Source organism: Hyperolius riggenbachi, chromosome 12 (assembly GCF_040937935.1).
Source record: "Hyperolius riggenbachi isolate aHypRig1 chromosome 12, aHypRig1.pri, whole genome shotgun sequence".
NCBI classification, from domain to species: Eukaryota; Metazoa; Chordata; class Amphibia; order Anura; family Hyperoliidae; genus Hyperolius; species Hyperolius riggenbachi.
Window position 1 is genome coordinate 210,123,330 of NC_090657.1, and position 27,174 is coordinate 210,150,503.

The 27,174-nt window shown below is 47.1% G+C and overlaps 1 protein-coding gene across 3 annotated transcripts; it reads right to left on the bottom strand.

The window, feature by feature from the left end:
• Positions 1-213: 213 nt before the first annotated feature.
• Positions 214-27,174, bottom strand: LOC137541200 (CCN family member 5-like). Of its 3 annotated transcripts, none has more exons than XM_068262380.1 (5): positions 27,087-27,174; positions 13,364-13,583; positions 10,275-10,526; positions 8,196-8,377; positions 214-1,078 (listed from the first exon to the last, which is right to left on the bottom strand). In XM_068262380.1, exons 1-5 carry the CDS (start codon positions 27,129-27,131, stop codon positions 860-862), a joined length of 918 nt encoding a protein of 305 aa, XP_068118481.1. In that variant the 5' UTR covers positions 27,132-27,174; the 3' UTR covers positions 214-859. The 3 variants fall into 3 exon arrangements, with proteins under 3 accessions (XP_068118481.1, XP_068118482.1, XP_068118480.1); XM_068262381.1 differs by having other exon boundaries at positions 8,196-8,374; positions 13,364-13,586; positions 27,087-27,155; XM_068262379.1 differs by having other exon boundaries at positions 13,364-13,586; positions 27,087-27,155.

The window sequence follows — 27,174 nt, forward strand, 5'->3', positions numbered from 1 at the left end:
TACCTCCATAAAGCAGACACGAAAGACTGTCTGAATAGTAGTCACATTTATTAATTAGTACCCCAAAACAGTGCTACGCGTTTCGCAGGCCCAGCACGCTTCATCAGGCAATAAACATGGGGACAAGACAGAATTTCAGCAATAGCCAGTGTAGCGCCTCACTGAGGCGCTACACTGGCTATTGCTGAAATTCTGTCTTGTCCCCATGTTTATTGCCTGATGAAGCTCGGGAGGGAGAAACCTCTGGATCCTAACGAGGCTTCCTCGTCCTTCTCCGTCCCTCCATTTAAGTGCCAGGGCAGGGTCCCCCAAAGTGCGACAAGGTAAATATTCACCTACCATGATCCTCCGCATGCGCACTAGCCGCTCTTCATTCGGGTTAAGGTGGAAATAGCCGAACCCGATCGATCTGCTCTACTGCGCAGGTGCGAGCCCTTTTTCGCCTGCGCAGTAGAGCGGATATGATCGAGCTTGGCTATTTCCGCCGAGCCCCAACAAAGAGCCGCTACTGCGTCTGCATTGGATCCCAGTGAGGTAAATAAATCCAGCCTTGTCAAGCTTGTCGGAGGAGGATTCGGGGGAGCCAGCGCTGGACTCCCTGAAGCTACAGGGCAGGGGGAAGCCTTGTTGGGACCCTGAGGCTTCCCCCTCCCAAGGTAAGTATCCCCCGGAGAGTATTTTTTTTTACAGAGTCTCTTTAACGTTTGGAAAGCTTGCAGTAAACCATATACAGTTAGTCATTACAGGTATCACCGGAATCAGCGTTTGTTGGTTTGATGTCTCCATTTCTGCTCCTCGACCAACACAGGACCACACTTCACGTGGCTTAAAAAGGTACTCGGGTTTCATCGCTTTGATATTAGCAAACACAAGAGAGTATGAACATCATCATTTTCATCACAAGTCCAGAAGTGCACTGAAAGGCAACCATTTGGGTTACAGTCTGATAAGGGGTGCAGAGCTTCCTGCCACAGGAGCCACAAAACGTGGGCAAGAAAGTCCTGATGCTGATGCAGTCCTGAGTCTCCCATCTGATTGGCTGAGTCGCTATAAGTGTGGGGAAACAGGCAGATCCACCCTTTAAAACAAAAAGCAAATCGGGATTTTAGTAGCCTAACACTCATTCTGTGGGAACATCACTGGCTGCATGACTCACCCCCAGTTACTCCTCTGTTCTACTATTCACATTAATACTAACCCTCTCTCAGGGCTGGTGCACACCGAGCGGCTTTTTGGGCGTTTTCAGATCCGCTTGCGGCTGCGGATCTGCTTGGTCAATGTATCTCAATGGGGTGGTGCACACCAGAGCGGCAGGCGTTTTGCAGAAACGAAAAATGCCTGGGTGAGGCATTTTTTGGATTGCGGATGCGTTTCTGCCTCAATGTTAAGTATAGGAAAAACGCAAACCGCTCTGAAAAACGGCACTTCAGAGCGGTTTTGCAGGCGTTTTTGTTACAGAAGCTGTTCAGTAACAGCTTTACTGTAACAATATATGAAATCTACTATACTGAAAACCGCAGCAGCAATCCGCAAAACGCTAGCAAAACGCCTCATAAAAATAAAAAAAAGCGTTTAAAAATCTGCTAGCGTTTTGCGGATCTGCTAGCGGGTTTTGGTGTGCACCAGCCCTCACTCTTTTACTAAATCCCATTCACACTGCTACCTATTGTGGTTGTGACCTACTTGTGAAGTCTATAGAAAAAGTAATGTCATAATATCTCCCACAAGTTCTGGCATAGTGTCACACCTATAACAAGTGCCATCAATATGTCCCTCTATAACAAGTGTGGTCATAATGCCCCCTCTCTGGCAAGCATCTCCATTATGTCACTCCCATAACTACTTCAATAACAATAACAATAATATTTATATGGCGCTTTTCTCCCTGGGGAATCAAAGCGCTGCATTATGCAGTATCAAATGCTTGGGAAAAGAGGGGAGTTTTTAGCCGTAATGTCCCCTCTATAAAAAGTTCCACAATTATGTCCCTTCCTATAACGAGTACAGCCATGAACCCCAATGTCTGGACACCAGCCCTATCTACATAGCTCCCAGCTGTCCCTCTTATGGAGGGACAGTCCCTCTTTTAGAACCTGATCTCCCTGCCCCTCTTTCTTCCTCATTTGTCTTTCTTTCAGGACTCATGTACAGAACTATAATAATATATAAAATATATGTATTTTTCACAGGCAGAGGCAGTACCTCTGGACTAACTCTGCTGAAAAACGTGTTTAATTGTCTCTAAACTTTATTCATATCCTTTAAATTCATATATTTATTATTGTCAAATGTTAATATGAAGGGAAATTAACCAGAATGGAAAGGGCCAGTGTGGTTAGAATTATAAAACATATTTTTCTCATGAAATCTTTATGGTATGCGTGACTAGGGGTGTGCTGGGGACGTGATTAGGGGTGTAGCATAGGCATGGCTTAAGTGCCTCACTTTCTGATCTCAAAAAGTTGGTAGGTATGCCATCTAAACTGCCCAGCCATAATGTCCTTACTGTAAGAGGTGCTACCGGTTTGTCCCTCCTGTCACAAGGATAGCCATAGTATTATTGCTACCCCTTCCCAAACTATAACAAATTCAGCCATTATGTCCCCATTACAAGTACATTCATCATGTTCCCACCTAATCTAAGGGGTGATCAGGGAGAGTTACTCACTAAGGTGCGAATGCCAAAAACCATCAAACCCACATTCACACACCGATACACAGCAGGAAGATTGCATAGGCTGAATGAAAACGGAATTACCAGACACTAGTAATGGTGCAACACTTATCAGACTAATGGCAAGTGATGCTGCAATGCTGATAAATTTACAGTGTGTGGAGATGTGTTTACAGCTTTTTCCCTGACATGTTTTGCGTCCGTTTTTAATATGGTTTGTCTGTGACTCAGGGAAATCACCACACAATACCATCCTGTAAGGCAGGGCCAGTTCTAGACTTTTTGCCACCTGAAGCAATACCTTGTGAGGATGCCAACCCCTTACGCCAATGTGTGCGTGCAAAGCCAGAGAGGTGAGAGACATCAGGCTGTGCATTGCAGGCACTGGCACTACACTTACCTCCCTCTGCTTCCTCCAAGACCGCATCTCGTACCTGCTGGCCCAACAGCATCTGATCCCCAGGATGCCGGGTATGTGCTGCACCTCCTTCCATAGCATCTCCTCCCTGCTGGCCCGCAGCATCTGATCCCCAGGATGCCGGGTATGTGCTGCTCCTCCTCCCATAGCTTCTCCTCCCTGCTGGCCCACAGCATCTGATCCCCAGGATGCCGGGTATGTGCTGCTCCTCCTTCCATAGCATCTCCTCCCTGCTGGCCCGCAGCATCTGATCCCCAGGATGCCGGGTATGTGCTGCACCTCCTCCCATAGCATCTCCTCCCTGCTGGCCCACAGCATCTGATCCCCAGGATGCCGGGTATGTGCTGCACCTCCTCCCATAGCATCTCCTCCCTGCTGGCCCGCAGCATCTGATCCTCAGGATGCCGGGTATGTGCTACACCTCCTCCCATAGCATCTCCTCCCTGCTGGCCCGCAGCATCTGATCCCCAGGATGCCGGGTATGTGCTGCTCCTCCTTCCATAGCATCTCCTCCCTGCTGGCCCACAGCATCTGATCCCCAGGATGCCGGGTATGTGCTGCACCTCCTCCCATAGCATCTCCTCCCTGCTGGCCCGCAGCATCTGATCCCCAGGATGCCGGGTATGTGCTTCTCCTCCTTCCATAGCATCTCCTCCCTGCTGGCCCACAGCATCTGATTCCTAGGATGCCGGGTATGTGCTGCACCTCCTCCCATAGCATCTCCTCCCTGCTGGCCCACAGCATCTGATCCCCAGGATGCCGGGTATGTGCTGCACCTCCTCCCATAGCATCTCCTCCCTGCTGGCCCACAGCATCTGATCCCCAGGATGCCGGGTATGTGCTGCACCTCCTCCCATAGCATCTCCTCCCTGCTGGCCCGCAGCATCTGATCCCCAGGATGCCGGATATGTGCTGCACCTTCTCACATAGCATCTCCTCCCTGCTGGCCCGCAGCATCTGATCCCCAGGATGCCGGGTATGTGCTGCACCTCCTCCCATAGCATCTCCTCCCTGCTGGCCTGCAGCATCTGATCCCCAGGATGCCAGGTATGTGCTGCACCTTCTCACATAGCATCTCCTCCCTGCTGGCCCACAGCATCTGATCCCCAGGATGCCGGGTATGTGCTGCACCTCCTCCCATAGCATCTCCTCCCTGCTGGCCCACAGCATCTGATCCCCAGGATGCTGGGTATGTGCTGCACCTTCTCCCATAGCATCTCCTCCCTGCTGGCCCACAGCATCTGAACCCCAGGATGCCGGATATGTGCTGCACCTTCTCACATAGCATCTCCTCCCTGCTGGCCCGCAGCATCTGATCCCCAGGATGCCGGGTATGTGCTGCACCTCCTCCCATAGCATCTCCTCCCTGCTGGCCTGCAGCATCTGATCCCCAGGATGCCAGGTATGTGCTGCACCTTCTCACATAGCATCTCCTCCCTGCTGGCCCACAGCATCTGATCCCCAGGATGCCGGGTATGTGCTGCACCTCCTCCCATAGCATCTCCTCCCTGCTGGCCCACAGCATCTGATTCCTAGGATGCCGGGTATGTGCTGCACCTCCTCCCATAGCATCTCCTCCCTGCTGGCCCACAGCATCTGATTCCTAGGATGCCGGGTATGTGCTGCACCTCCTCCCATAGCATCTCCTCGCTGCTGGCCCACAGCATCTGATCCCCAGGATGCCGGGTATGTGCTGCACCTCCTCCCATAGCATATCCTCCCTGCTGGCCCACAGCATCTGATCCCCAGGATGCCGGGTATGTGCAGCACCTCCTCCCATAGCATCTCCTCCCTGCTGGCCCGCAGCATCTGATCCCCAGGATGCCGGATATGTGCTGCACCTTCTCACATAGCATCTCCTCCCTGCTGGCCCGCAGCATCTGATCCCCAGGATGCCGGATATGTGCTGCACCTTCTCACATAGCATCTCCTCCCTGCTGGCCCGCAGCATCTGATCCCCAGGATGCCGGGTATGTGCTGCACCTCCTCCCATAGCATCTCCTCCCTGCTGGCCTGCAGCATCTGATCCCCAGGATGCCGGATATGTGCTGCACCTTCTCACATAGCATCTCCTCCCTGCTGGCCCGCAGCATCTGATCCCCAGGATGCCGGGTATGTGCTGCACCTCCTCCCATAGCATCTCCTCCCTGCTGGCCTGCAGCATCTGATCCCCAGGATGCCAGGTATGTGCTGCACCTTCTCACATAGCATCTCCTCCCTGCTGGCCCACAGCATCTGATCCCCAGGATGCCAGGTATGTGCTGCACCTCCTCCCATAGCATCTCCTCCCTGCTGGCCCACAGCATCTGATTCCTAGGATGCCGGGTATGTGCTGCACCTCCTCCCATAGCATCTCCTCCCTGCTGGCCCACAGCATCTGATCCCCAGGATGCCGGGTATGTGCTGCACCTCCTCCCATAGCATCTCCTCCCTGCTGGCCCACAGCATCTGATTCCCAGGATGCCGGGTATGTGCTGCACCTCCTCCCATAGCATCTCCTCCCTGCTGGCCCGCAGCATCTGATCCCCAGGATGCCGGATATGTGCTGCACCTTCTCACATAGCATCTCCTCCCTGCTGGCCCGCAGCATCTGATCCCCAGGATGCCGGATATGTGCTGCACCTTCTCACATAGCATCTCCTCCCTGCTGGCCCGCAGCATCTGATCCCCAGGATGCCGGGTATGTGCTGCACCTCCTCCCATAGCATCTCCTCCCTGCTGGCCCGCAGCATCTGATCCCCAGGATGCCGGATATGTGCTGCACCTTCTCACATAACATCTTCTCCCTGCTGGCCCGCAGCATCTGATCCCCAGGATGCCGGGTATGTGCTGCACCTCCTCCCATAGCATCTCCTCCCTGCTGGCCTGCAGCATCTAATCCCCAGGATGCCAGGTATATGCTGCACCTTCTCACATAGCATCTCCTCCCTGCTGGCCCACAGCATCTGATCCCCAGGATGCCGGGTATGTGCTGCACCTCCTCCCATAGCATCTCCTCCCTGCTGGCCCACAGCATCTGATTCCTAGGATCCCGGGTATGTGCTGCACCTCCTCCCATAGCATCTCCTCCCTGCTGGCCCACAGCATCTGATCCCCAGGATGCCGGGTATGTGCTGCACCTCCTCCCATAGCATCTCCTCCCTGCTGGCCCACAGCATCTGATCCCCAGGATGCCGGGTATGTGCTGCACCTCCTCCCATAGCATCTCCTCCCTGCTGGCCCGCAGCATCTGATCCCCAGGATGCCGGATATGTGCTGCACCTTCTCACATAGCATCTCCTCCCTGCTGGCCCGCAGCATCTGATCCCCAGGATGCCGGGTATGTGCTGCACCTCCTCCCATAGCATCTCCTCCCTGCTGGCCCACAGCATCTGATCCCCAGGATGCCGGGTATGTGCTGCACCTCCTCCCATAGCATCTCCTCCCTGCTGGCCCGCAGCATCTGATCCCCAGGATGCCGGGTATGTGCTGCACCTCCTCCCATAGCATCTCCTCCCTGCTGGCCCACAGCATCTGATTCCTAGGATGCCGGGTATGTGCTGCAACGGTGCCACATCACTCACCCGCTCTCAGCAGATTAGCGAATAGCGATGGGATCACCAGCTGCACTTCATGTGAACCCACAGCACGTAACAGGTCACATGAGGCACTGCTGTAGCCATGGATACAGGACACTTTACAGGCGGATGGAGATCCCGTCGCTAGAAAGCTGAGAGCAGGTGAGTGAAGCGGTGCTGCGCATCTAGAGAGGGGGAGATGGTGAGTGCGAGGATGGGGACATTTGGGGAGGGGAACTGTCTCTTGCTGCCCTCTTAATTGTTGAGTCACGTTGCTGCATGGAAGAACTGCCCCTGCTGCAAGGGGTTAACAACTGTGCCTGTTTTTTGTTTGTTTTGTTTTGTTAAAGTGTGATGCAGGGGCATAGCTAGAAGTCCCCGGGCCCCCCTGCAAGAATTTGGGCCCCTGGGGCCCGCTCATGGCTGTTTTGGGGGGGCAGGAGGGGTCGCAGCATGAGGGGAGAGCTTTGCACATCAGTGGGGAGGGGAGACAGTCCCCCCCCTCCCTCACCTTGGGCTCTCCCCTCTGCGCTCCACCTCCTGCATCTATCTAAGTGGCAGCAGCAGTGGCAACAGCAGCTATAATTACCTCCATTCAACACGGAGGTCTCCAATCTGCAAGGGCTTCACATTACTTCTTGTTTTAACAGGAAGTAATGTGAAGCCCTTGCAGATCGACGACCTCCGTGGTGAATGGAGGTGTTTCTAGCTGCCGCCGCCGACTCACGCTGCCACTTAGATAGATGCAGGAGGGAGAGCGCAGATGGGAGAGCCCAAGGTGAGGGGGGGGGGACTGTCCCCCCCCCCCCCTGATGTGCAAAACTCTCCCTTCATGCTGCAACCCCTCCTGCTCCCCCAAAATGGCCATGAGCGCCCCCCCCCCCCCCCCCCCGCGGGGGCAGGGGCTGCTTCCCCTATTGTTACATCAGTGGTGTAATGTCACTTTCAATATTAGAAGTTTCACAAACTGACTTGGAAAGAAATACCTTCTCTGGAATGAAGCATGGGGGTGCTAGTGAGATCAAAAACTTGAAATTCTCCTCTCAAAAACTTGAAATTCTGCTGAGCATGGGCGTAGCAATCACCCCTGCGCCGTCTGCCACAGCAGGGGGGCCCCAGAGGCTTTGGAGGCCCCTCCTCCTCCCTCTCCCCAACAGCAAGTGCAGCCAATTAGCAAAAAAACTCCAGTTTGCTCACAAAAACCGTCCCCATCACCTCCTCCTGCCATGCAGAGTAGCGAATAGTGGGAGGTCTGTAATTTTTTTCCTGCTTCTACACGCTGCTTCAGAGCAGAACACTCTCTGCTGCCATTCGCCGGCTCCCGGTCATGTGACCCTCATGGGGTTCAGGGAACCAAGATGGCTCCATGATGTCATTTTTCCATGGGTGCCCTATTTAGTCTTGTTACGCCCTTGCTGCTGAGTGACTCTTACTGACTTGTTCTTTGTACCCTGTGAAGCTCTGAGGGAAATGTCTGTGCTATATAAATTAGTATAAATGAGTAACAGTATTGAAAGTAAGGTGGATTTGTAGAAAAAACACTTACGACGGCAGATGTTGGCTCCCCACATGGCCGCACCATGCACAGACGGCTCTGGGTCTCCAGCCTGCAGTACGGGTTCTGGTTGGTCACTCGCATGGAGATGCCTATTCCACAGAGCGCAGAACACGCCCACCATTCTGTGCTCCATTCTGGACACTCCAGTGAATTCACCTGTGCCAGACCTTCTGCAACAAAACAACCACTGTGGGAATATTACATCATAGAAGCAGATATCACATCACCATGTTAGCTTAGCAAATACAAAAATAATGACTAATGATGCTGACACAGAGTTATTTATTCTGGTAAGAACATAAATGACCAAAAAGTACTGGACTGGGGTTGTTGTTTATTCGTATGCTAATAGGTTGAAAGAGTGCACACCTGTCCCCTTGATATGCCACAATCGTGAGGTGGGATGCATTATCTTGGCAAAGAAGTGCTCACTTAAAGAGAAACTCCGACCAAGAATTGAACTTTATCCCAATCAGTAGCTGATACCCCCTTTTACATGAGAAATCTATTCCTTTTCACAAACAGACCATCAGGGGGCGCTGTATGGCTGATATTGTGGTGAAACCCCTCCCACAAAGACATTCTGTGTACGTACTCTTGGCAGTTTCCTGTCTGTGAACCCTGTTGCATTGTGGGAAATAGCTGTTTACAGCTGTTTCCAACTGCCAAAACAGCAAGCAGCTACATCACTTGCCAGCAGTAAAAATGTCATCATGTGGTAAATGTCAGAATATAAATCAGGGATTTAAAAGATTTTACAATGGGCAAACACTGACTAAATAATTTATACATAATTGTAAAAATGAAGCACTTTTTTTTTATTACATTATTTTCACTGGAGTTCCTCTTTAAGGTGGCCACTAAAGATACAAATTCTAGCAAAAAATCGTTCGAGCGATCAGATAATTCTGATTGGAAGAAAAATCGTTCACTAAACCATCAACGAACCAATCTTTGCTTCCTTACGAATTTTGGTTTGACCAAAATCCAATCGGACGACTATTTTTATAATCATTTGTAATCAATTGTGCCCATCAACGGGGATTATTTACAACCAATCCGATCAGAATTTCTGATCGCTCAAATGATTTTTCACTAGAAATTGGACCGTTAGTGGCCACCTTAACACAGATTTTGACAGATTTGTGAACAATATTTGAGAGTAATGAGTCTCTGTAGAAAATGTTTCAGATCTTTGCATTTAGCTCATGCACAATGGGAGCAAAACCAAAAGTGTTACGTTTATATTTTTGCTCAGTGTCTCTAATTGATCTGCCATTGTAATCCTATGCAGGACCTTTTTATTAATAATCTGTTCTGGGTTTACTATAGATACAGTTAGGTTTATAAATATTTGGACAGAGACCGCTTTTTTTTCTAATTTTGGTTCTGTACGTTGCCACAATGAATTTTAAATGAAACAACTTCGATGCAGTTGAAGTGCAGACTTTCAGATTTTATTCGGTGGGGTGAACAAAATGATTGCCTAAAAATGTGAGGCAACTAAAGCATTTTTTAAATACAATCCCTTCATTTTAGGGGCTCAAAAGTGATTGGACAATTAACTGAAATGCTATTTCATGGTCAGGCGTGGAAAAGTCTGACATCATTTCATTATCAATTAAGCAGATAAAAGGCTTTGAGCTGATTTGAGGTGTGGTGTTTGCATGTGGAAGATTTTCCTGTGAACAGGCAACATGAGGTCAAAGGAGCTCTCCATGAAGGTGAAAGAAGCCATCCTTGAACTTGCTACACTATTACAAGTGGCAAAATCTACAGTTTGGCGCATCCTAATAAAGAAAGCAAGCACTTGTGAACTCAGCAACACAAAAAGACCTGGACGTCCACAAAAGACAACAGTGGTGGATGATAGCAGAATCATTTCCATGGTGAAGAGAAACCCCAACAGCCAACCAAGAGAACAACACTCTCCAGGTGGTAGGCGTATCGATATTTAAGTCTACCATAATGAGAGGACTGCATGAAAGTAAATACAGAGTGTGTTTTTGTAAAGACCAATGTTATTTCATCTTGCCAGCACACTGTTCTGAAATATTGGCTGCTCACCTGCTTCCAGACTGTTCATTTGGTGCCTGTGTGGGAGTTCATCGCATGCCCACTCCGGGCAGCACTTGCCTGGGACTTGCATTCTGCGTGGGAAGGGACATGTGGCTGATGGGAGCCGTACATCTTCACTGCAGAGTGGAACGCAGGTCACCCCTCCATCCACACATTGGCACCGGAGTCTACAGTTTGGCTGGAATATCTCTCCATCGCTATATACCTTCCCATCTATGTCACAGCCGTTGCCGTAATTATCTGGTGAAACAGTATTATGACATCATCAACATTGCCTGATATGTAGCAACTTATAGTAGCTATTTCCATTGCCACCCGTGTTTCCTCATAAATGTATAACTATCAAATAAACAATAATCAGTACAGTTACACTATTACCAGACCTGGATTTCCCGTGAATGTAAAATATATTTCCTTCATTATCTCATAGAACTGACAGCGGAGCCGGGACAAGTTCTTCCAGCACCCAAGGCTGAGACACCAAAGTGGGCCCCTTCATCCCTCCCACCCCAGCCGTCATACACTGATTGCTATTAGACTAAGAGGCGCCCCAGGGCCCCCAACACCTTAATCTCTAGTTATCTGGCTTACAGTCACTGCCATGTATCTCCTTTTCTTATTTCTCTCTGCTTCAGACACAAAAGGGGGATGATAGCTGAGTGAGTTGAGCGCCCCTCCGGCACTGCGCACTGAGGCTGGAGCCTCTGTCGCCTCTGCCTCGGCCCGGCCCTGCTTGATAGTAAAACTATGCAGTGCATGTGACCACCATGGTGGTGGATGATATTTGTCTTCCTCATCCTAAGGTCCTCTGTCAGGGGTCTGGGAGTTTGCGGGTTCTGCATAGTATCTTAGCTGTTCCCAGCACTGCCCTCTTCTGGACAGATAGCTGTAATGTTGTCTGGGAACTGCTCTTCCAGCTTGGGAGTCACAGCTCTGAATGTTTCTACCACCACTGGGCCCACATTGGCCTTCACCTTTGTCATCCTTTTTGGCCTCTCTACCTGGCCCTAGTATTTCTCCAAATCTTTCTTCTAATGCTCCTGTCTCATGTTGCTGCCATTTGGCACTGCTGCATCTTTCACCACTGTTGTGTAAGGCTGGTTTCACACTGTGCGTTTGTGATTTTGATGCCGTGTGACGGTCTTATCACACCCCTAAAAATGGCCTGCATAGCAGCATAGGGACATGTGTTGCGTTGTGTTAATGGAGAATTTGGGTACCAAACCACACTATAAAAAGAGCTCCCTACTGAGTGCTCACTCCCTGTGGCAGCAAGCAGTGCTGCAGTGAAAAATGTTTAGAAACAGTCATTGGGCCAGTTATACCCTGCAAATAGGATGCATTTGGCGTCCGCATATGCACATTGTAATTGCCAAGAAGATTTTAAAAACCTGCATCACCATTGACTTCCGGTATCACCATGTTGCCGCGGAAGTCGGCCTCCAACACTTTGCAGACAGCATTAAAATGGATACCTTCTGCGCATTGCATTCATTGTGCTAGACAGCAGACACCATAGACTTTTATTGCCTTAGCGGCATCTTGCGGCAGCTAAGGGTAATGCGACGCACAGTGTGAAAGGGGCCTTACTGTCATTGTCTTCTGGTGCCTGGTTCATTGACCAGTATGTTTCTGCCCATGTGATCTTAGGCCTGTTATACTGCACAACCTTCTGTGGAATCTCTCATCTGGACTTGAAGGACTTTAGCCCATAAACTGTGCTGATAACTGTTCCCGTACACAATAGCAGCAACTTGGTTTTGCTATTTAGTGTATGGAGTTCCGGACTGTCTCTGAAGCCACATGGCCTGTGTCTTGGGTCCTGTCTAGTATGTTACATCCCTACCAAAAAATGGTTAAGATGAAACGGTGCCTAAGGCAACATAGTAACTTAAGCCCCCCATGAGTCTTTTTGGAAAGCTGTGGTGGTAGTGTGGTCAAAAAAGGTGGCAGTCAAGCCCCCTGATACTCACTAGGCTGCAGGCAGGGGTGTAGCAAAAGGGCTTGCAGAGGTAGCGACCGCTTCGGGGCCCTTGGGCCAGAGGGGCCTGAAGGGCCCTCCCTCAACTACAGTATTAGCTCTCTATTGGTCCTGTGCTCATGATAATCACTTCTATAGATACTTTGAATAGTGGTAATCATTAACAAGCTGTTCCCCTTCCCCTTCTTGCACCTCTGACACTGTAGTTGCCATTGGCAGGTTTTGGTGTGTCGTATCAATTGTTATGTATAGAGTGCTTAGGGGGCCCCAATGTAAAACCTGCATCGGGGTCCACAGCTCCTTAGCTACGCCACTGGCTCCAGGCACCTGCCTAGCTTGCATTGTGGATGATCCTGCTCTGATCCCCAGTTCTATCGATCTAGTTAATAGGACCTGTACTTGTGCTGCTATAATTAGTGCCTTAGGAGCATCTTTCATCCCAACCCACTATATGCTGCTCCACTGTGTACTGTGCCAACCCCCCCCCCCCCTTCCCCAACCCTCCAGCCCCCCATTAGCAACATAACTCAGTTTACACCTTTGGGCCCCAAACTGTTGCCCGACAGATCGAGTCCCCATCCCTGTGGGCAATATTAACTGTGCATGTGTATGGACCTTTACAATCTCCTTACAGAGGCTATGACATGAATATTGACTAGCAGAAGCTAAATGTGCCTATAGATGCACAATGGTTGTCACCCAAAGGGATCGGTCCTCGATTCCTCAGGCGACAGTTCAGGGCCCTAGCACTGTACAGATGTCTCGCTCTGCTTTTGGTAGTTTGGGAAGGAGGGTAACAATGCACTCGGGGGTCGCCGTGACGATCTGGCATGTGTTGTTCAGCCAGACAGTCATCACTGAGTAAACAACTTGTTCTCGCAGAATCGATTTAAAGACCCCAGCCAAGCAATGGCCTACTTATTCCATTGTTGACGTGAGGAATATTAGAAAAACAGCATGTGGCATGTTTGGAAGGATGAATAAACATTACAGATGTTGTCATTACTTAGTGCCAGTCCATTGACACTTTATGGTGTTTCCTTTAGCTGAAAGAGGCTTGGAAGCGAAGGGTTATTCTCCAGGCTGGAGAGCTTACAATTGCAGGTTCCGGATGTCCCTCCATTGCTGCTGGTGGAGTCATCGCACAGGAGCTCCTTGCTCTGGTCGCACAGGTAAATCTGGTCACATGACTCTCCAAGCTGGCGGGCACAAATCTTACAGCAGCCGCAGCCGTCCAGAATAAGTGGCACACCGGGAGGACACCGTGCCGGGATCCAGGGACATGTGCACGAGCTGCGGCAGGTCCGGGCGGAAATCTGCTGCCAAGACAGAATATTGTGAGGGAATGACATACATATACATGTCTATAGAAGGGATTTACTAAGCTTAGCTCCTGAATTATCTCATCTACTTATTTCTCTACCTTAAAGGGAACCAGAGATGAACGTTTAACACAAAATAAACATATCAGTCGATAGCTTGTAAAGAATAAATGCTCTACCTGATAATTTCGCCGCTCGGGTGTGCCTTTTTTAGTGTTTTTTATCCATTATTGCTCCAGGAAAAATCAAATATGGCCACCGGCTCATATCCCTTCTCCTTCCGGGTTATGAGTTGTTCTGGATGTGCTGTCTAGGCTATATGAGACTATGCTGCTATCTAGGCTATATGAGAAAGGCTGCTGTGCGCTTTCATTTTGGTATGATGTGCAGCTGCCTGTAGGAAGTGTCTCTCATAGGAATGAAACTGCAGTCATCATCATTATCTACAGTATGCAGATAGTGCACACAGATCATATTGCATATTGCTCTGAAAACTTGTCTGTTTCAGAGCTTCTCTCTCAGCAGGAGCAGCCCCTCCCATGTCATCACAGCTCTCAGTATGCAAAGCAGGAAATCTGAGCCAGGAGGTGGCAGGCTTGGGCTTGAAAAGACTCCACAGAAGAGTGACTCAGACAGCTATAATGATTCCAGGTCAAACCTAGACTGAGCCAGTCGGGGATTCTTATCACAGCTGCTAATAGACTAATTAAGCACATAACAATGGAACTAAAAGCAGGGTAGGTGTTTACTGTCATGTTCCCACTGATAAATGTAATAAAATACATGAGGGTGCTTCGTCTCTGGTTCTCTATAAAGAGATACTAACAAAATAGTTCCCTACCGGGGGAATAAAACTTAACATTTAATGGTCCAGTTAAAAATCGAGTAGGACTGTCATACTATTCGCTACAATCAAAGTTGATGCAGTAGGTAAGTAATATTTGGAGAAAACTCTCCCCCTACTTCAACTAGGAGTACTTGGTTACAAATTACAAAGACCCCCCACCATATAAAAAACCCGACATGTTTCACTTCCTGATGGAAGCTTTCTCAAGGGACAAAGTGCAGTGCATTAGTGCATATAGTGAAAAGATAGATTACAGAGTAATTAAAACATTGTAGATAGTAGCAAAGCGTATAGGCCTATGACAACAGCCTGTTGTCATAGGCCTATACGCTTTGCTACTATCTACAATGTTTTAATTACTCTGTAATCTATCTTTTCACTATATGCACTAATGCACTGCACTTTGTCCCTTGAGAAAGCTTCCATCAGGAAGTGAAACATGTCGGGTTTTTTATATGGTGGGGGGTCTTTGTAATTTGTAACCAAGTACTCCTAGTTGAAGTAGGGGGAGAGTTTTCTCCAAATATTACTTACCTACTGCATCAACTTTGATTGTAGCGAATAGTATGACAGTCCTACTCGATTTTTAACTGGACCATTAAATGTTAAGTTTTATTCCCCCGGTAGGGAACTATTTTGTTAGTAGTTGTTTAACTCAGGATCTGTGTTGTTATCTCTATAAAGAGACTCTGTAACAAAATTTTCATCCTTATTTCTTCTATCCTATATGTTCCTATGCCTGTTCTAATGTGGTCTGGCTTACTGCAGCCTTTCCTACTTGCACAGTGGCTGTATTATCTCTGTTATATGATCTAATCTTCTCTCCTCTGTCGGCTCTGTTGGGCTGAGGCACTCAGACTGGAATGTGCAGGGCTGCTTGTGATTGCCTAGAAGCTATACACACCCTCTCTGGGCCCCCTGCAGGCTCTGTATGACTCACACACTCTGCTTATGTGAGCCTATCACAAGCTGGTTAGTTTTTTTGTAAACACTGCCTAAAACTGGCAATTACAAGCCAGGTTTACAGCAGAGAGTGGCAGAAACAGCACAGAGGGGCCCAGGAGAACATATTGAATAGAATGGTATTCTTTTTGTTGTAAGAATTTTAGAGTACAGATTCTCTTTAAAACAAAATCTCTTTATTGTTTTCCAAGCGATCAAAATAATTTGTCCTACATGGCACTGTCTTCTCTACACAGCACTCTATGCACATGGCACATTGCTCTACCCAAACTACAAATAGAAATATGAAAGTTTTTTTTTTTTGTTTACCACATTTAGTAGTGAAACTAAAGGGTAAAATAATATCTGTCTTGAAATATCAGAATATACTATTGAAAACAATAGCTTACAGCCAGACAAAAACTTTGAAAAACAAAACCCTGTATTAGATGAGAGATTTTAATAACACAGTGAGTGCAGTTTGTTGTGACACCACTAGATGTCAGTGCTACTCCAGTGCTACAGTATTTAGTAGGCCACAGAGAGGATGTGCAGCTGGCGAGATCTGTTTAATTCACAATCAAGAGCTGATAGTGAATTAAACAGATCACAGCTGATCCGTAAGATAGCCTATTTATATCTCACCACGTATGTGGTGCTTACTTAGTGCTGCCGTCACACGCAGCCACCACTTGGTGGCCACGTATAGCACGAGGTGTGTGACTTCACCCGCACGGGCCTGGCGGGGCTAGGGAGAAACAGGAACAGCTGGACAGTCATGGCAGCTGAATCAGGTGACCAGTCGGCAGAGGCGTCTCTCAGTCCCCGTGATATGGCACACTGTTACCGCCGTGTACCTGATTGACCACACCAGTCCGAGATTTTCCAGCATGCTTGATTGATACATTTGACCAATTTCAGCCCAAACCATGCTTGTTGCAGCACAGAGTTTTATCTGATTCAATCAAATAATCTAATCAGATGGTCTATTGGGCTGCAGAATCTATAGATGTATGGACGCCTTAACTGAGGAAACTGCAGAATAAATGTTCCCCTCCCGCTGTGTAATGGTTCTGCACACTGGGGCATCGCCTTTTTCTATTTTGTTTATGAAATCTTTGAAATGCCTTTTGGTCAGCAGCTACCCCTCAATTATTGTGGCAGCTCTGCTCAATATAGCACTCAAACGGACCCCTCTGGTTCTTCTCCACTGTATCCATTGTAATGTGTAATGTGTAATGCTTATAAAGACTACTCTGTATATTGATATTGATAATATTCCGTATTTTTCTACTTACTGTTGTTACCATACCATCACCGACCCTGTATGTGCCAAAAATAATTCAATGTAAATATTCCCCTTGAAAATCAATTGGCAAATTTTGATTGGCTATTGTAGGATCCACCCACTTTCCTGAATATTAATCCCAGGCACCCAGTGACCAACTGTGTGAAGTTTGAGAACCCTGCCATTATCAGTGCAAGAATGGCTGCAATTTTCCCATGTAAATATTTGTGGGTTTTTTAGGCTCCGCCCACTTTTGCTAACTTTAACACACAGTCATGCAATGACGAAGTTTGTGAGCTTTGAGGTGCTTGGCGTCAATCAAGTGAGAATGAAAGCAGTTTATCCATCAAACAAATGTGATTGGCTGTTTGTGGTTCCTCCCCTTTTCTGAATTTGAACCCCAGTCAACCAATGACCCATTGTACCAGGTTTGATTCCACCGAGTGTAAGAATGGGAGCAATTGAAATATTCCCCTTGAAAATCAATAGGTGAATTTTGCTGATAGTTTTCAGATACAGCCTGATTAGGAGCGCTGTCAATTTCTCCCGGTTACCCCAAAAATGTGTCAACTGTCCCCTAGGGTCACACTATGTTTTTTGTTAATTAGCAGTTAGGGTCTCTTCCATGTGGATACCTCAATGCGGTGGAAGAGTCTAGCATGGAACACTCTGCGCGCAAACTGTTTTTGGAAGCCAACATCCTCTATTTTGTTGCATCTGTTTTGAATGCAAGTTGAGTAACCTGCCTATATTTAGGCTGTACACATTCATGCAGTTGGTAAATCGGATGCGGCCTGCCAAGTTTGTGAGCTTTGGAGTCCTTGGCATCAGTAATGTGAGAATGGAAGCAGTTTATCGATCAAACGTGATTGGCTGTTTGTGGCTCCACCCCTTTTCTGAAGTTTAACTCTAGTTACCTATTGACCGACTGTGCCAAGTCTGAGAGCCCTGCCATTACCAGTATAAGAATGGCTGCAGATTACATTTTCCCATTCATCATTTTGGTTTTTGTTGGCTCTGTCCACTTTTTGTAACTGTGACAAAGGCCTCAATTCACTAAGCTTATCTCGTGTCTTTAATAACTCTTCTAGAGTTGTTACCATGGTGATAAGGCATGTAGTATTCAGGAAACATTTTACCTCAGGCAAACCTAAAGTTAACTCTTCTGTCTTTAAGTTAACTCTTCAATCCTTAAAATAACTCCAGAGTTAAAGACAGGCTGTTTATTAACTGCATGTGAAAATAACTACAGAGGAGGTAAATTAACTACAGAGGAGGTAAAATAACTACAGAGGAGGTAACTTAACTACAGAGGAGGTAACTTAACTACAGAGGAGGTAACTTAAGGAATGAAGAGATAAGATAACTCTCTCTTATGTGGAGGTAAGTTTTCTCTTGCCTTATTATCTCCAGCATGATCTTAGTGAATTGAGGCCAATGTCACTCAATTACCAAGTTTGTGAGCTTTGGGGTCCTTGTGAGAATGGAAACAGTTTATCAATCAAACAAATGTGATTGGCTGTTTTTGGCTCTGTCTCTTTTCTGAAGTTGAACCTGTGGAAATAATTAATATAGCCTTTATAATTGAATTGTGTTAATATCCTTTATACTTGGTATTCCTATATACTAAGAGCTTTCCAGTATACTATGAAAATGAGAGCAAATCATTGGGGCGAGATTTTTTGTTATTGCAGGGTCTTCTGAAGGAGACACAGTATTTCCTGTGACGATTCCGAAACCCATGAGAATTGATTTCTTGAAAACTGGAACTCGGATAATAATTTAGCTGGGAAGTAGAAACTCCTACAGCAGGCCCGCCCAGACAGAAAGTGAAAGTAGCAGGATAAGGAAACACTGCAAGGCGGCAAAGACTATGATTGGGAGACAGCTACATATGATGTACTGATGACAACGCCTATGACGAGAGTAAAAGAAGATGTTATAAGGGATGGGAGTGGGAGGAGACTGTCACGGACGGTTGCGTGGCCGCAGACGGCGTCCTTGAACCGCCCGTGAAACAATGCGATCGCAATCGATTTTCTGCATCGATTGCTATTAAGATCGATAGAATCTGGATTGGTTGTGTAGGGGCTACCTGTAGCAACCTGGAGTCTCTCTTTCTCTCAGCAGAGAGATAGCATTAGCTTAACTGCAGGAGGGTGTCTTTTGATTTGCTAATGAACAGGAACAAGGCTTGTGTCCAAGAGGCTAGTGTTTACATTTAATTACCTCAGGACACAGGGTCTGCACTCTGGCAGGACCTCAAATAGGTGTCAAATTGCTCCACCATTTGTTGAGCCCAGCCAAGGGAGCTTGCCTCACAGTTGAGGGCCAGACTGGCTGGCACCGCTAGGGGCAGATGCAGATGCATGTGTTATATGATTTTTTGCATATTTACGGAATACCGTAAATAGGATAGTTATTAAAGCGGTATTATTGAATTTGTAGAGTCATGCTGAATCTCTTGATACCAGTCTAGAGGGGCAAGGGGCCCTCTGGACCCTATACCCTAATCAAGTCTGATGTCATAGGAATTGTCATCATCTGAGGAATATTAATCTGTTATCAGCGCCAATGTGGCATTTATCGGTTTTGAATTACACATTGAATAGCACATTGCTAGCAGGCGGACTTCAGTCCTCCCCTGTGTACCATCACCTGATCAAGCCAGCCAGAGGACCATGTGGCTGGCGGCCATTTTCCTGAACTGAAACAAAGGGCATTTTCCATGTGCTCAGATTTTCCCAGAAGGACTTATTTCCACGAACGATAAGTATTTTTTCCCTCATTTTTATTTTCTATACTGTGCTATTATTTGTCTCTATAATTGTTGAGTTTAACGATTTTCTGTATATATTAATTATTTATATTGCATTTTAATAAAACGACGCTCAAACGTCCTTTGTTTATTCAGCTACCCTGCTATTCAGCCGTAGAAACTGAACTTGGTCTCTGAAGAGTCGCTACTATTGTCGCTAGCTAGACAGAATAGAGTGTGTTTAACCGTTTTTATTTGCAGGTCTAGACTCAGCCAGTCAGTGGGCTCCTCTGTTCCATGGAAACAGAAGTGGTGGCAGTTATACCCTGAAATAGTGTGTAATTTGTAATTACCGTAACTCACAGGCTCCCTTCTAGTCGGTGTGCTGCCAAAATTCCAGCGGTTTCTGCGCACCAATTGCGACCACAGCTTGCATGGTCTGTGTGCTGAAACCAATTGGAAGGCATTCTGTGTTCCGGCCACTAGGGGTCCTGTGACAGATTTTTACACCCTCGCCCTGGGGGCAATTTAGTTTACAAACTGCCCTGCATAATGGGAGCAGTTTAAATATTCCCCTTGAAAATCAATAGGTACATTTTAATTGACTGTTGTAGGCTCCACCCAATTTCCTTAATATCCCAGTCACCCAGTGACCAACTGTGGCAAGTTTGAAAACCCTTCTATTGAACAGTGTAAGAATGGCTGCAGTTTACATTTTCCCATTGGAAATAAATTGCTGAAATGTTATTGACTTTTTTTTATGTTCAGCCCACTTTCCCTGGATTTTTCACCACCAAGTGACCATCATTGCCAAGTTTGGGGACTCTTTATTACTGTGAGAATGGCAGCCTTTTACATTTTGTCCATTGACGTGAATGGGTGAAATCTGCTTGGCTGTTTTTGGTTCTGCCCAGGTGTGCAGGGGTGTGAGACTCCCAGAACATATCTTCCCATGTAGTAAGGGATCTGTATAATAAATTTCAATGAAATTGGTCAAGGCTGCGCGTACACACACACACACGTCCCATTTTATATAGAGAGATTTTTTTTTAAAAAAATTCCTTTATGCTCAAAATACTTTTTCCAAATCCCCACACACAATGTAGTAGATTATTACGAGATCAAGTAAGTTGTAATTCTCTAACCCAACCCAAGTACCCTAGGGGCACGAGTACCATTTGTTGAGTACCAAAGACATCAAGATAGACTTAGAGGCAATGAATAAAATTGCTTTTTGTCTGTTTGTTTTTTACATTATTCGTTGATAAATTATTTAGCCAGTGTTTGCCCACTGGTCTGCACAAGTTTCGTTTTTGAGAATTGTGAAGCCAGTGAAAATAATGCTTGATCTCCTAGAATCCTTTGGAAGGAGAATTCTGCATAGCTAATCAGCCTAAGCTAAACAATACTTAGAGGGCAGAGCTATATATTCAGGCTTGGTTTGCAAGCATAATTTGTTCTAGCAACATACTTGAAATCTAAAACACTGTTATAGCAAAGCAAATTTCCCCTGAAGGATAAATTGAAACTCATGCTTCATTCCACAATCCAAAAATATTGAATAGCAGTGTACTGGATAAAGCGAAATGAAGATAATCATTGCTATCTGTTGTTGGCTCACCCCAACCGAACACAGTGAATCCAGCGCAGGAGACTTGGGCGCAGCCGGCGCCACCATAGGCCGTACTAGGAATTACAGCTATAGCAGGCACAGAGAGTAACTTTGGTGCCGTCAGAAGACGCAGCTGAAGTTACTTTTAAAACACAATAATACGGCCTCCAGAAATTGCTGGAAGCCGAATTATTTCATTCCCAATTATCCATGGCGGCCTGGAGGGGGAATAGTATTTAACACGGCCGGGACTTGTGCAGAAGCAGGATCAGCCATATACAGACTGTATCCTGCGCCCAAGTCTCCCGCGCCGATTCCTCTCATACGCCACCCCAACCTTTTTTTTTTCCGTGTGGCTTTAACAGGAACTTAACCAATGACAGTTGCCTGGAGAAGAGCCATCAGTTTACTTGTGATGACGTGACAAACGTATATGTCCTGTTCTTGTATATCAACATGTTGCTTGCTTAGCAAGTCAAAATGTAATCAAAATGTTGCTCGTCTTGCAAAGAGCTCTTAAAGGAAACCTAAAGTACTTAAAAAAAAGCAAGTTTACCTTACCTAGGGCTTCTTCTGGCCCCCTGCAGCCGCCCTGTGCTTGCGCCATGACAAACCAATCCTCCGGTCCCCTGCAGCGACCCACTTTCGTTTCCAGCGACTCAGCGAGTCAATGGCCACTGCATCTGCATAGCCCTGGCTGCTTGCATCCTTGATCACGCTCCCGTCACCCGGGAGCATCCTGTGCATGTCAGCGATCACGTCCTGTGCATGCCCAGTACAAGATTTTCTCGTACTGTGCATGTGCAGGACGTTACCGGTGGCGGGAGCGCGATCGAAGGCTCACTTGGCCAGGATCGCACAGGAGCAGTGGCCATCAACTCACTATGTTGCCAGAAACTAAATTGGGTCACTGTGGGGGACCGGAGAATTGGTTTGCCACGACGTGGGCAGTGGGCACAGGGCGGCTGAAGGGCAGGGGCAAACCCAGGATTTTCAAGGGGGGATTCCTGAAATGTCTCCCTCAGCCACGCACAATACATTATAATAATATGGTAGGACATCATGCTGGATACACATAATGCAATTTCCTGTCTGACTGACATGTTCTGACAATTATTTCCTAAATGTCCGATCTGCTCTCGATCGACAACGGGATTGACCAGGAGAAGTTGGGATACATATAATAATGAGGACAGCCAACATTGGTAATGAAGAGGAAAGCAGGGGCGTAGGAATAGGCCCTGCAGCCCCTGCACCCGCGGGGGGGCCCGGCCCCCCCCCTGGGGCCCGCTCGGGGCCGTTTTGTGGGTGCTGGAGGGGTGGCAGCATGAGGGGAAAGCCTTGCCCACAGTCGGCGGGGAGAGGGGTAGTTCCCCCCTCTCCCTCACCTCGGGGCTCTCCCCTCTGCGCTCCCCTCCAGCTCGTAAGTGTCTGTGGGGCTGTGGTGGGCAGCGAGCGGCGGGCAGATACATACCTGCTTCCGTGCGTTCCATCGGAGACTTCTCCCTCTAGCGGCTGACGTCACTTCCGGAAGGGAACTACCCCTCTCCCCGCCGACTGTGGGCAAGGCTTTCCCCTCATGCTGCCACCCCTCCAGCACCCACAAAACGGCCGCGAGCGGGCCCCGGGGGGGGGGCCCGCTCAGAAAATCTGCAGGGGGGCCCGGTGGGGCCTAGTTACGCCCCTGGAGGAAAGTGAAGCATTCACACAGCAAGGCACAGGGCTGTGCTCATACCTGACTCTACAGATATTCTGGTGTCTTAACTTGTGCCTGTCACCAGACACTGCACTGGCCCTGGTCTGAGGGGGGATTCTGGGCAGCTGTAATCCCCCCCTGCGTTTGCCTATGCAGGGGGCCGGTAGAAGCCCCAGGTAAGTTAAACTGGCATTTTCAACAACTTTAGGTTTCCTTTAAACCAGCAATCCAAGTTTTTACTGTACTGCAATAGATAGATATAGGAAGTGTTTCTGATGCTGAAACCAGGAAAAAGTGGGTATTCTGTATAATTTACAGCATTCTACTATATGTTGTTACAGTACCTCTTTATCATAATCTGGTTGCTGACTGATGACTGCTAACTTCAAGTTGGGTGGTTGCTAACTCTAATTGTGCTAGACCAGGTGGACTAGAATGTAATCACTTAAAGACAAGCATGCGTATTAAAACGTTCTGCTGGAGCCTCTGAACGGCTCCAGGAGGTTTTTATAAGTTAAGCAGCGCTGCTGCCTCTGTGCACGTGAGATCAGTGAAAAAAAAATAAAATACACCCTTATTTCCATGTAATATATTGTCACCATACTTTGTACTAGGGACATGCCGGTAATTCAAATCTTGTGATAACCAGGACAAATAGGCAGATAAAATGTGTGGGTTTTATGCACAGTAGCAGTATTTATATTAAAACTATAGGGGATGAAATTGGAGAAATAGTGTATTTTTTCATTTTTTCCTTGTTTTTCCCTTTAAAATGCATAGCAACTAAAGTAATTACTGAAAACAAATATCAACCCCAAAAAGCCCAATTGGTGGAGAAAAAAAACAAGATATAGATCATTTCATTGGGTTTAGTATTGATTAAGCTATTGGCAAATTAAAGGGATGTGCACTGAAAGGTGAAAATCGCTCTTGTCCATTAGGGTAAAACCTCTTTGGGGTGAAGTGGTTAAACATCCTATTTTTTATCACCCTTCTATTTTATGCTGTTGCCTGAATGTACTTTCGAGCACAAATAAAAAAAACACACCTACTTACCTGGGGCTTCCTCCAGCCCCTGGCAGCCTATCTGTCCCTCGCAGCAGCTCCAGTGTCCCGGGATCCCCTCTGTTGGAGATGCCGACCTCTCCAGGTCGGCATCTACTGCGCCTGCGCAAGTGCACAGCCGCCCCACTCGCAATCGTGCTTCCATAGCCGAAAGCGCAGTACGCTCTAAACTACGTGAGCGCGATCACGAGCGGTGCGGCCGTGCACTTGTGCAGACGCAGTAGATGCCGACCTCCAACGGGAGGATCCCAGGATACCGGGGCTGCAGCAAAGGACAGATAGGCTGCCAGGGGGTGTAGGAAGTCCTCCCAGGTAAGTAGATCTGTTTTTTTTTGTCTTGTTTTGTTTTTGCTCGGACTTATCCATAGTTACATAGTTATTTGGGTTGAAAAAAGACATACATCCATCGAGTTCAACCAGAGAACAAAGTACAACACCAGCCTGCTCCCTCACATATCCCTGTTGATTCAGAGGAAGGCGAAAAATCCTTACAAGGCATGGTCCAATTAGCCCCAAAAGGGAAAAAAATTCCTTCCCGACTTCAGATGGCAATCAGATAAAATCCCTGGATCAACATCATTATGCATTACCTAGTAATTGTAGCAATGGATGTCTTTCAACGCAAGGAAAGCATCTAAGCCCCTTTAAATGCAGGTATAGAATTTGCCATAACTACTTCCCACGGCAATGCATTCCACATCTTAATCACTCTTACTGTAAAGAACCCTTTCCTAAATACATGGCTAAAACGTTTTTCCTCCATGCGCAGATCATGTCCTCTAGTCCTTTGAGAAGGCCTAGGGACAAAAAGCTCATCCGCCAAGCTTTTATATTGCCCTCTGATGTATTTATACATGTTAATTAGATCCCCTCTAAGGCGTCTTTTCTCTAGACTAAATAAACCCAGTTTATCTAACCTTTCTTGGTAAGTGAGACCTTCCATCCCTCGTATCAATTTTGTTGCTCGTCTCTGCACCTGCTCTAAAACAGCAATATCTTTCCTGTACTGTGGTGCCCAGAACTGAATTCCATATTCCAGATGTGGTCTTACTAGAGAGTTAAACAGGGGCAATATTATGCTAGCATCTCGAGTTTTTATTTCCCTTTTAATGCATCCCCAAATTTTATTAGCTTTAGCGGCAGTGGCTTGGCATTGAATACGATTATTTAACTTGTTGTTGATTACTCCAAGTTTGATGTCCCCAACTGTATTCCATTTAGTTTGTATGGTGCCAGGGGCAAACGCAGGATTTTTAAGGGGGGGGGGGGGATTCCTGAATGGTCCAGAAGCACTTATGTCCTCGAGTGCTTCCGAAGACCGGTGGCTCCATACTGCCCATGCACAAAAGTGCGCTGGCGTATTACAGAGCTGTCTATCTTTGGCAGTACTCAAGGTCACAAGTGTTTCTGAGGGCTTCTGGAAGCAGCAAATTTGAACGGGGGACAGCGCTGGAACAACTTAACGAGAGAGGAATGGGAGATAGACTTAGTTTAGACAATTCAGTGGAATATGCCACCTAGGCCTCGATTCACTAACCGGCGCTAAGTTGGTTAGGAGGCCTTAAGAGCTAGTGGGCGCAAACCACAGCGTTAGGTGGTTTGCGCCCACAGGACCACCCACATCGCGCACCCCCTGCCCTATAAACGTCGCACCCGGTGCAACGAAAGCGGCGCATCGGATGCCCCCGAAATGGCGCAAGCGGTTGCGTTTGATGCGACGTTAAAGTCGCACAATGTGCCCCTAACGCAGCGCATGTAGGTTATGAAATTGGACGTTATTTTGCACTGCATTATGTGTCTCTTGGTGCCCCGTTTTCGTCGCATACTGATGAAACAAAAACGACGCATGTGTTACATAATAAAAAACAAAACATTACTGAGCATGTGCAACACACATAACGCAGCATATTTATTACTAAACGCACAGCATGCAGCACTTTCTAAATATTGCTACACGTTACACACAACGCAACGTGTGCACTGTGAATGTCGCACAGACTTTGTATTGCTCTGCGTTAGTCTGCGTTATCATTTTTTATAACGTGCGACTTTAACGTCGCACTGTGAAAGAGGCCTAAGTCTTTTTCTTTGCTGTAAATATTAGTGCATTTTTTTATTTTATTAAAAACTTTATCTAACATCATTAAGCCATATTTCTAAACTGATTTGAAACATTGTGTAAATTGTGTAACTCTGTGATATGCCTGTCTGGATGTGACAGTGCATGATATACAGATTTCTTGAAAGTCAGACTTATAACCAACATGCTATGTATGTACAGGGTCTGTATTTCCCATGATAAATAATGGCAGATACAGGTAGTCCCCGACTTACGAACGCCAGACTTACGAACGACCCGTCGATACGTATAGCATGGATTCTGTGTTTCCATAGGAACAAGTCAAATTTTTTTTTTATTGGACTTGTAGTTTTTGAGAAAATCGATTTTAAGAAATTCAAAGAAAAAATGGCGTTTAAACTTGTATAAACAGGTACAGAGGGCAGAGGTGACACAGAGGGGGACACTGGAGGCGCATGGGGGCACAGAGGAGGTACAGGGGACAGAGATGGCACTGTGTTCCGACTTAATAACAGATTCAGGTTAAGAACAAACCTACAGTCCCTATCTTGTTCGTTAACCGAGGACTACCTGTACATGTATGTGTGTTCAGTTGACCATGCCCCAGTGACAGCTCCTCTCAGCCTACTGCTATTTAGATTGCTGTTCCGCGAGCTGGAAAATCTCTGTGCAGGTTGAGAGGGAGGTTGTCACCCCCCCCCCCCCCCTTGTCACTTCCCCTATTCTCTCCACAGTACAGAACATGCTGTTGGATAGAGAGCAGAGTAGGCTGTCTGTGCAGCTTTCTTTCCTGAATGGTCACCTGAAATAATCATGGGTGACAGAGCAAGTGTTGGTGGCGTAACCCTATGGAGCTTAGTTTCAGTGCAAATTAAATACCGAGTATTAGTACTGTATAGTGTTAGTGTATTGACCTGTCATTTCCTTCCATATGCAGATCACTAATGTTTGTGTTGTGTTTTGCATCTACTACAAGAGTACAATGAAAGGGGTGGAGCTTACCATAAAGGGGCAGAGATCTGTTGTCATGGTGATGAATGCAGAAAATGTGTTTTGGAATTACAGGCAGGATAAGTGTCCCCCCCACACCAGTAATGGGGTGTGTAGTACATGCCAGTGGTGGTAAATGAGCTAGGTGTGCTACATGTAGTCTGTGCAGTGATGACATGTATACAGTGGGCCTGGGGGAAGCAATGGCATGTGCCTTACCTGTGACAGGGCAGCAAGGAGCAGCAGAAGTCCGGCTGTCAGCATAATCCCAGTGTCCTATAGTGCATAGCTGAGGAATGTGCTTCTC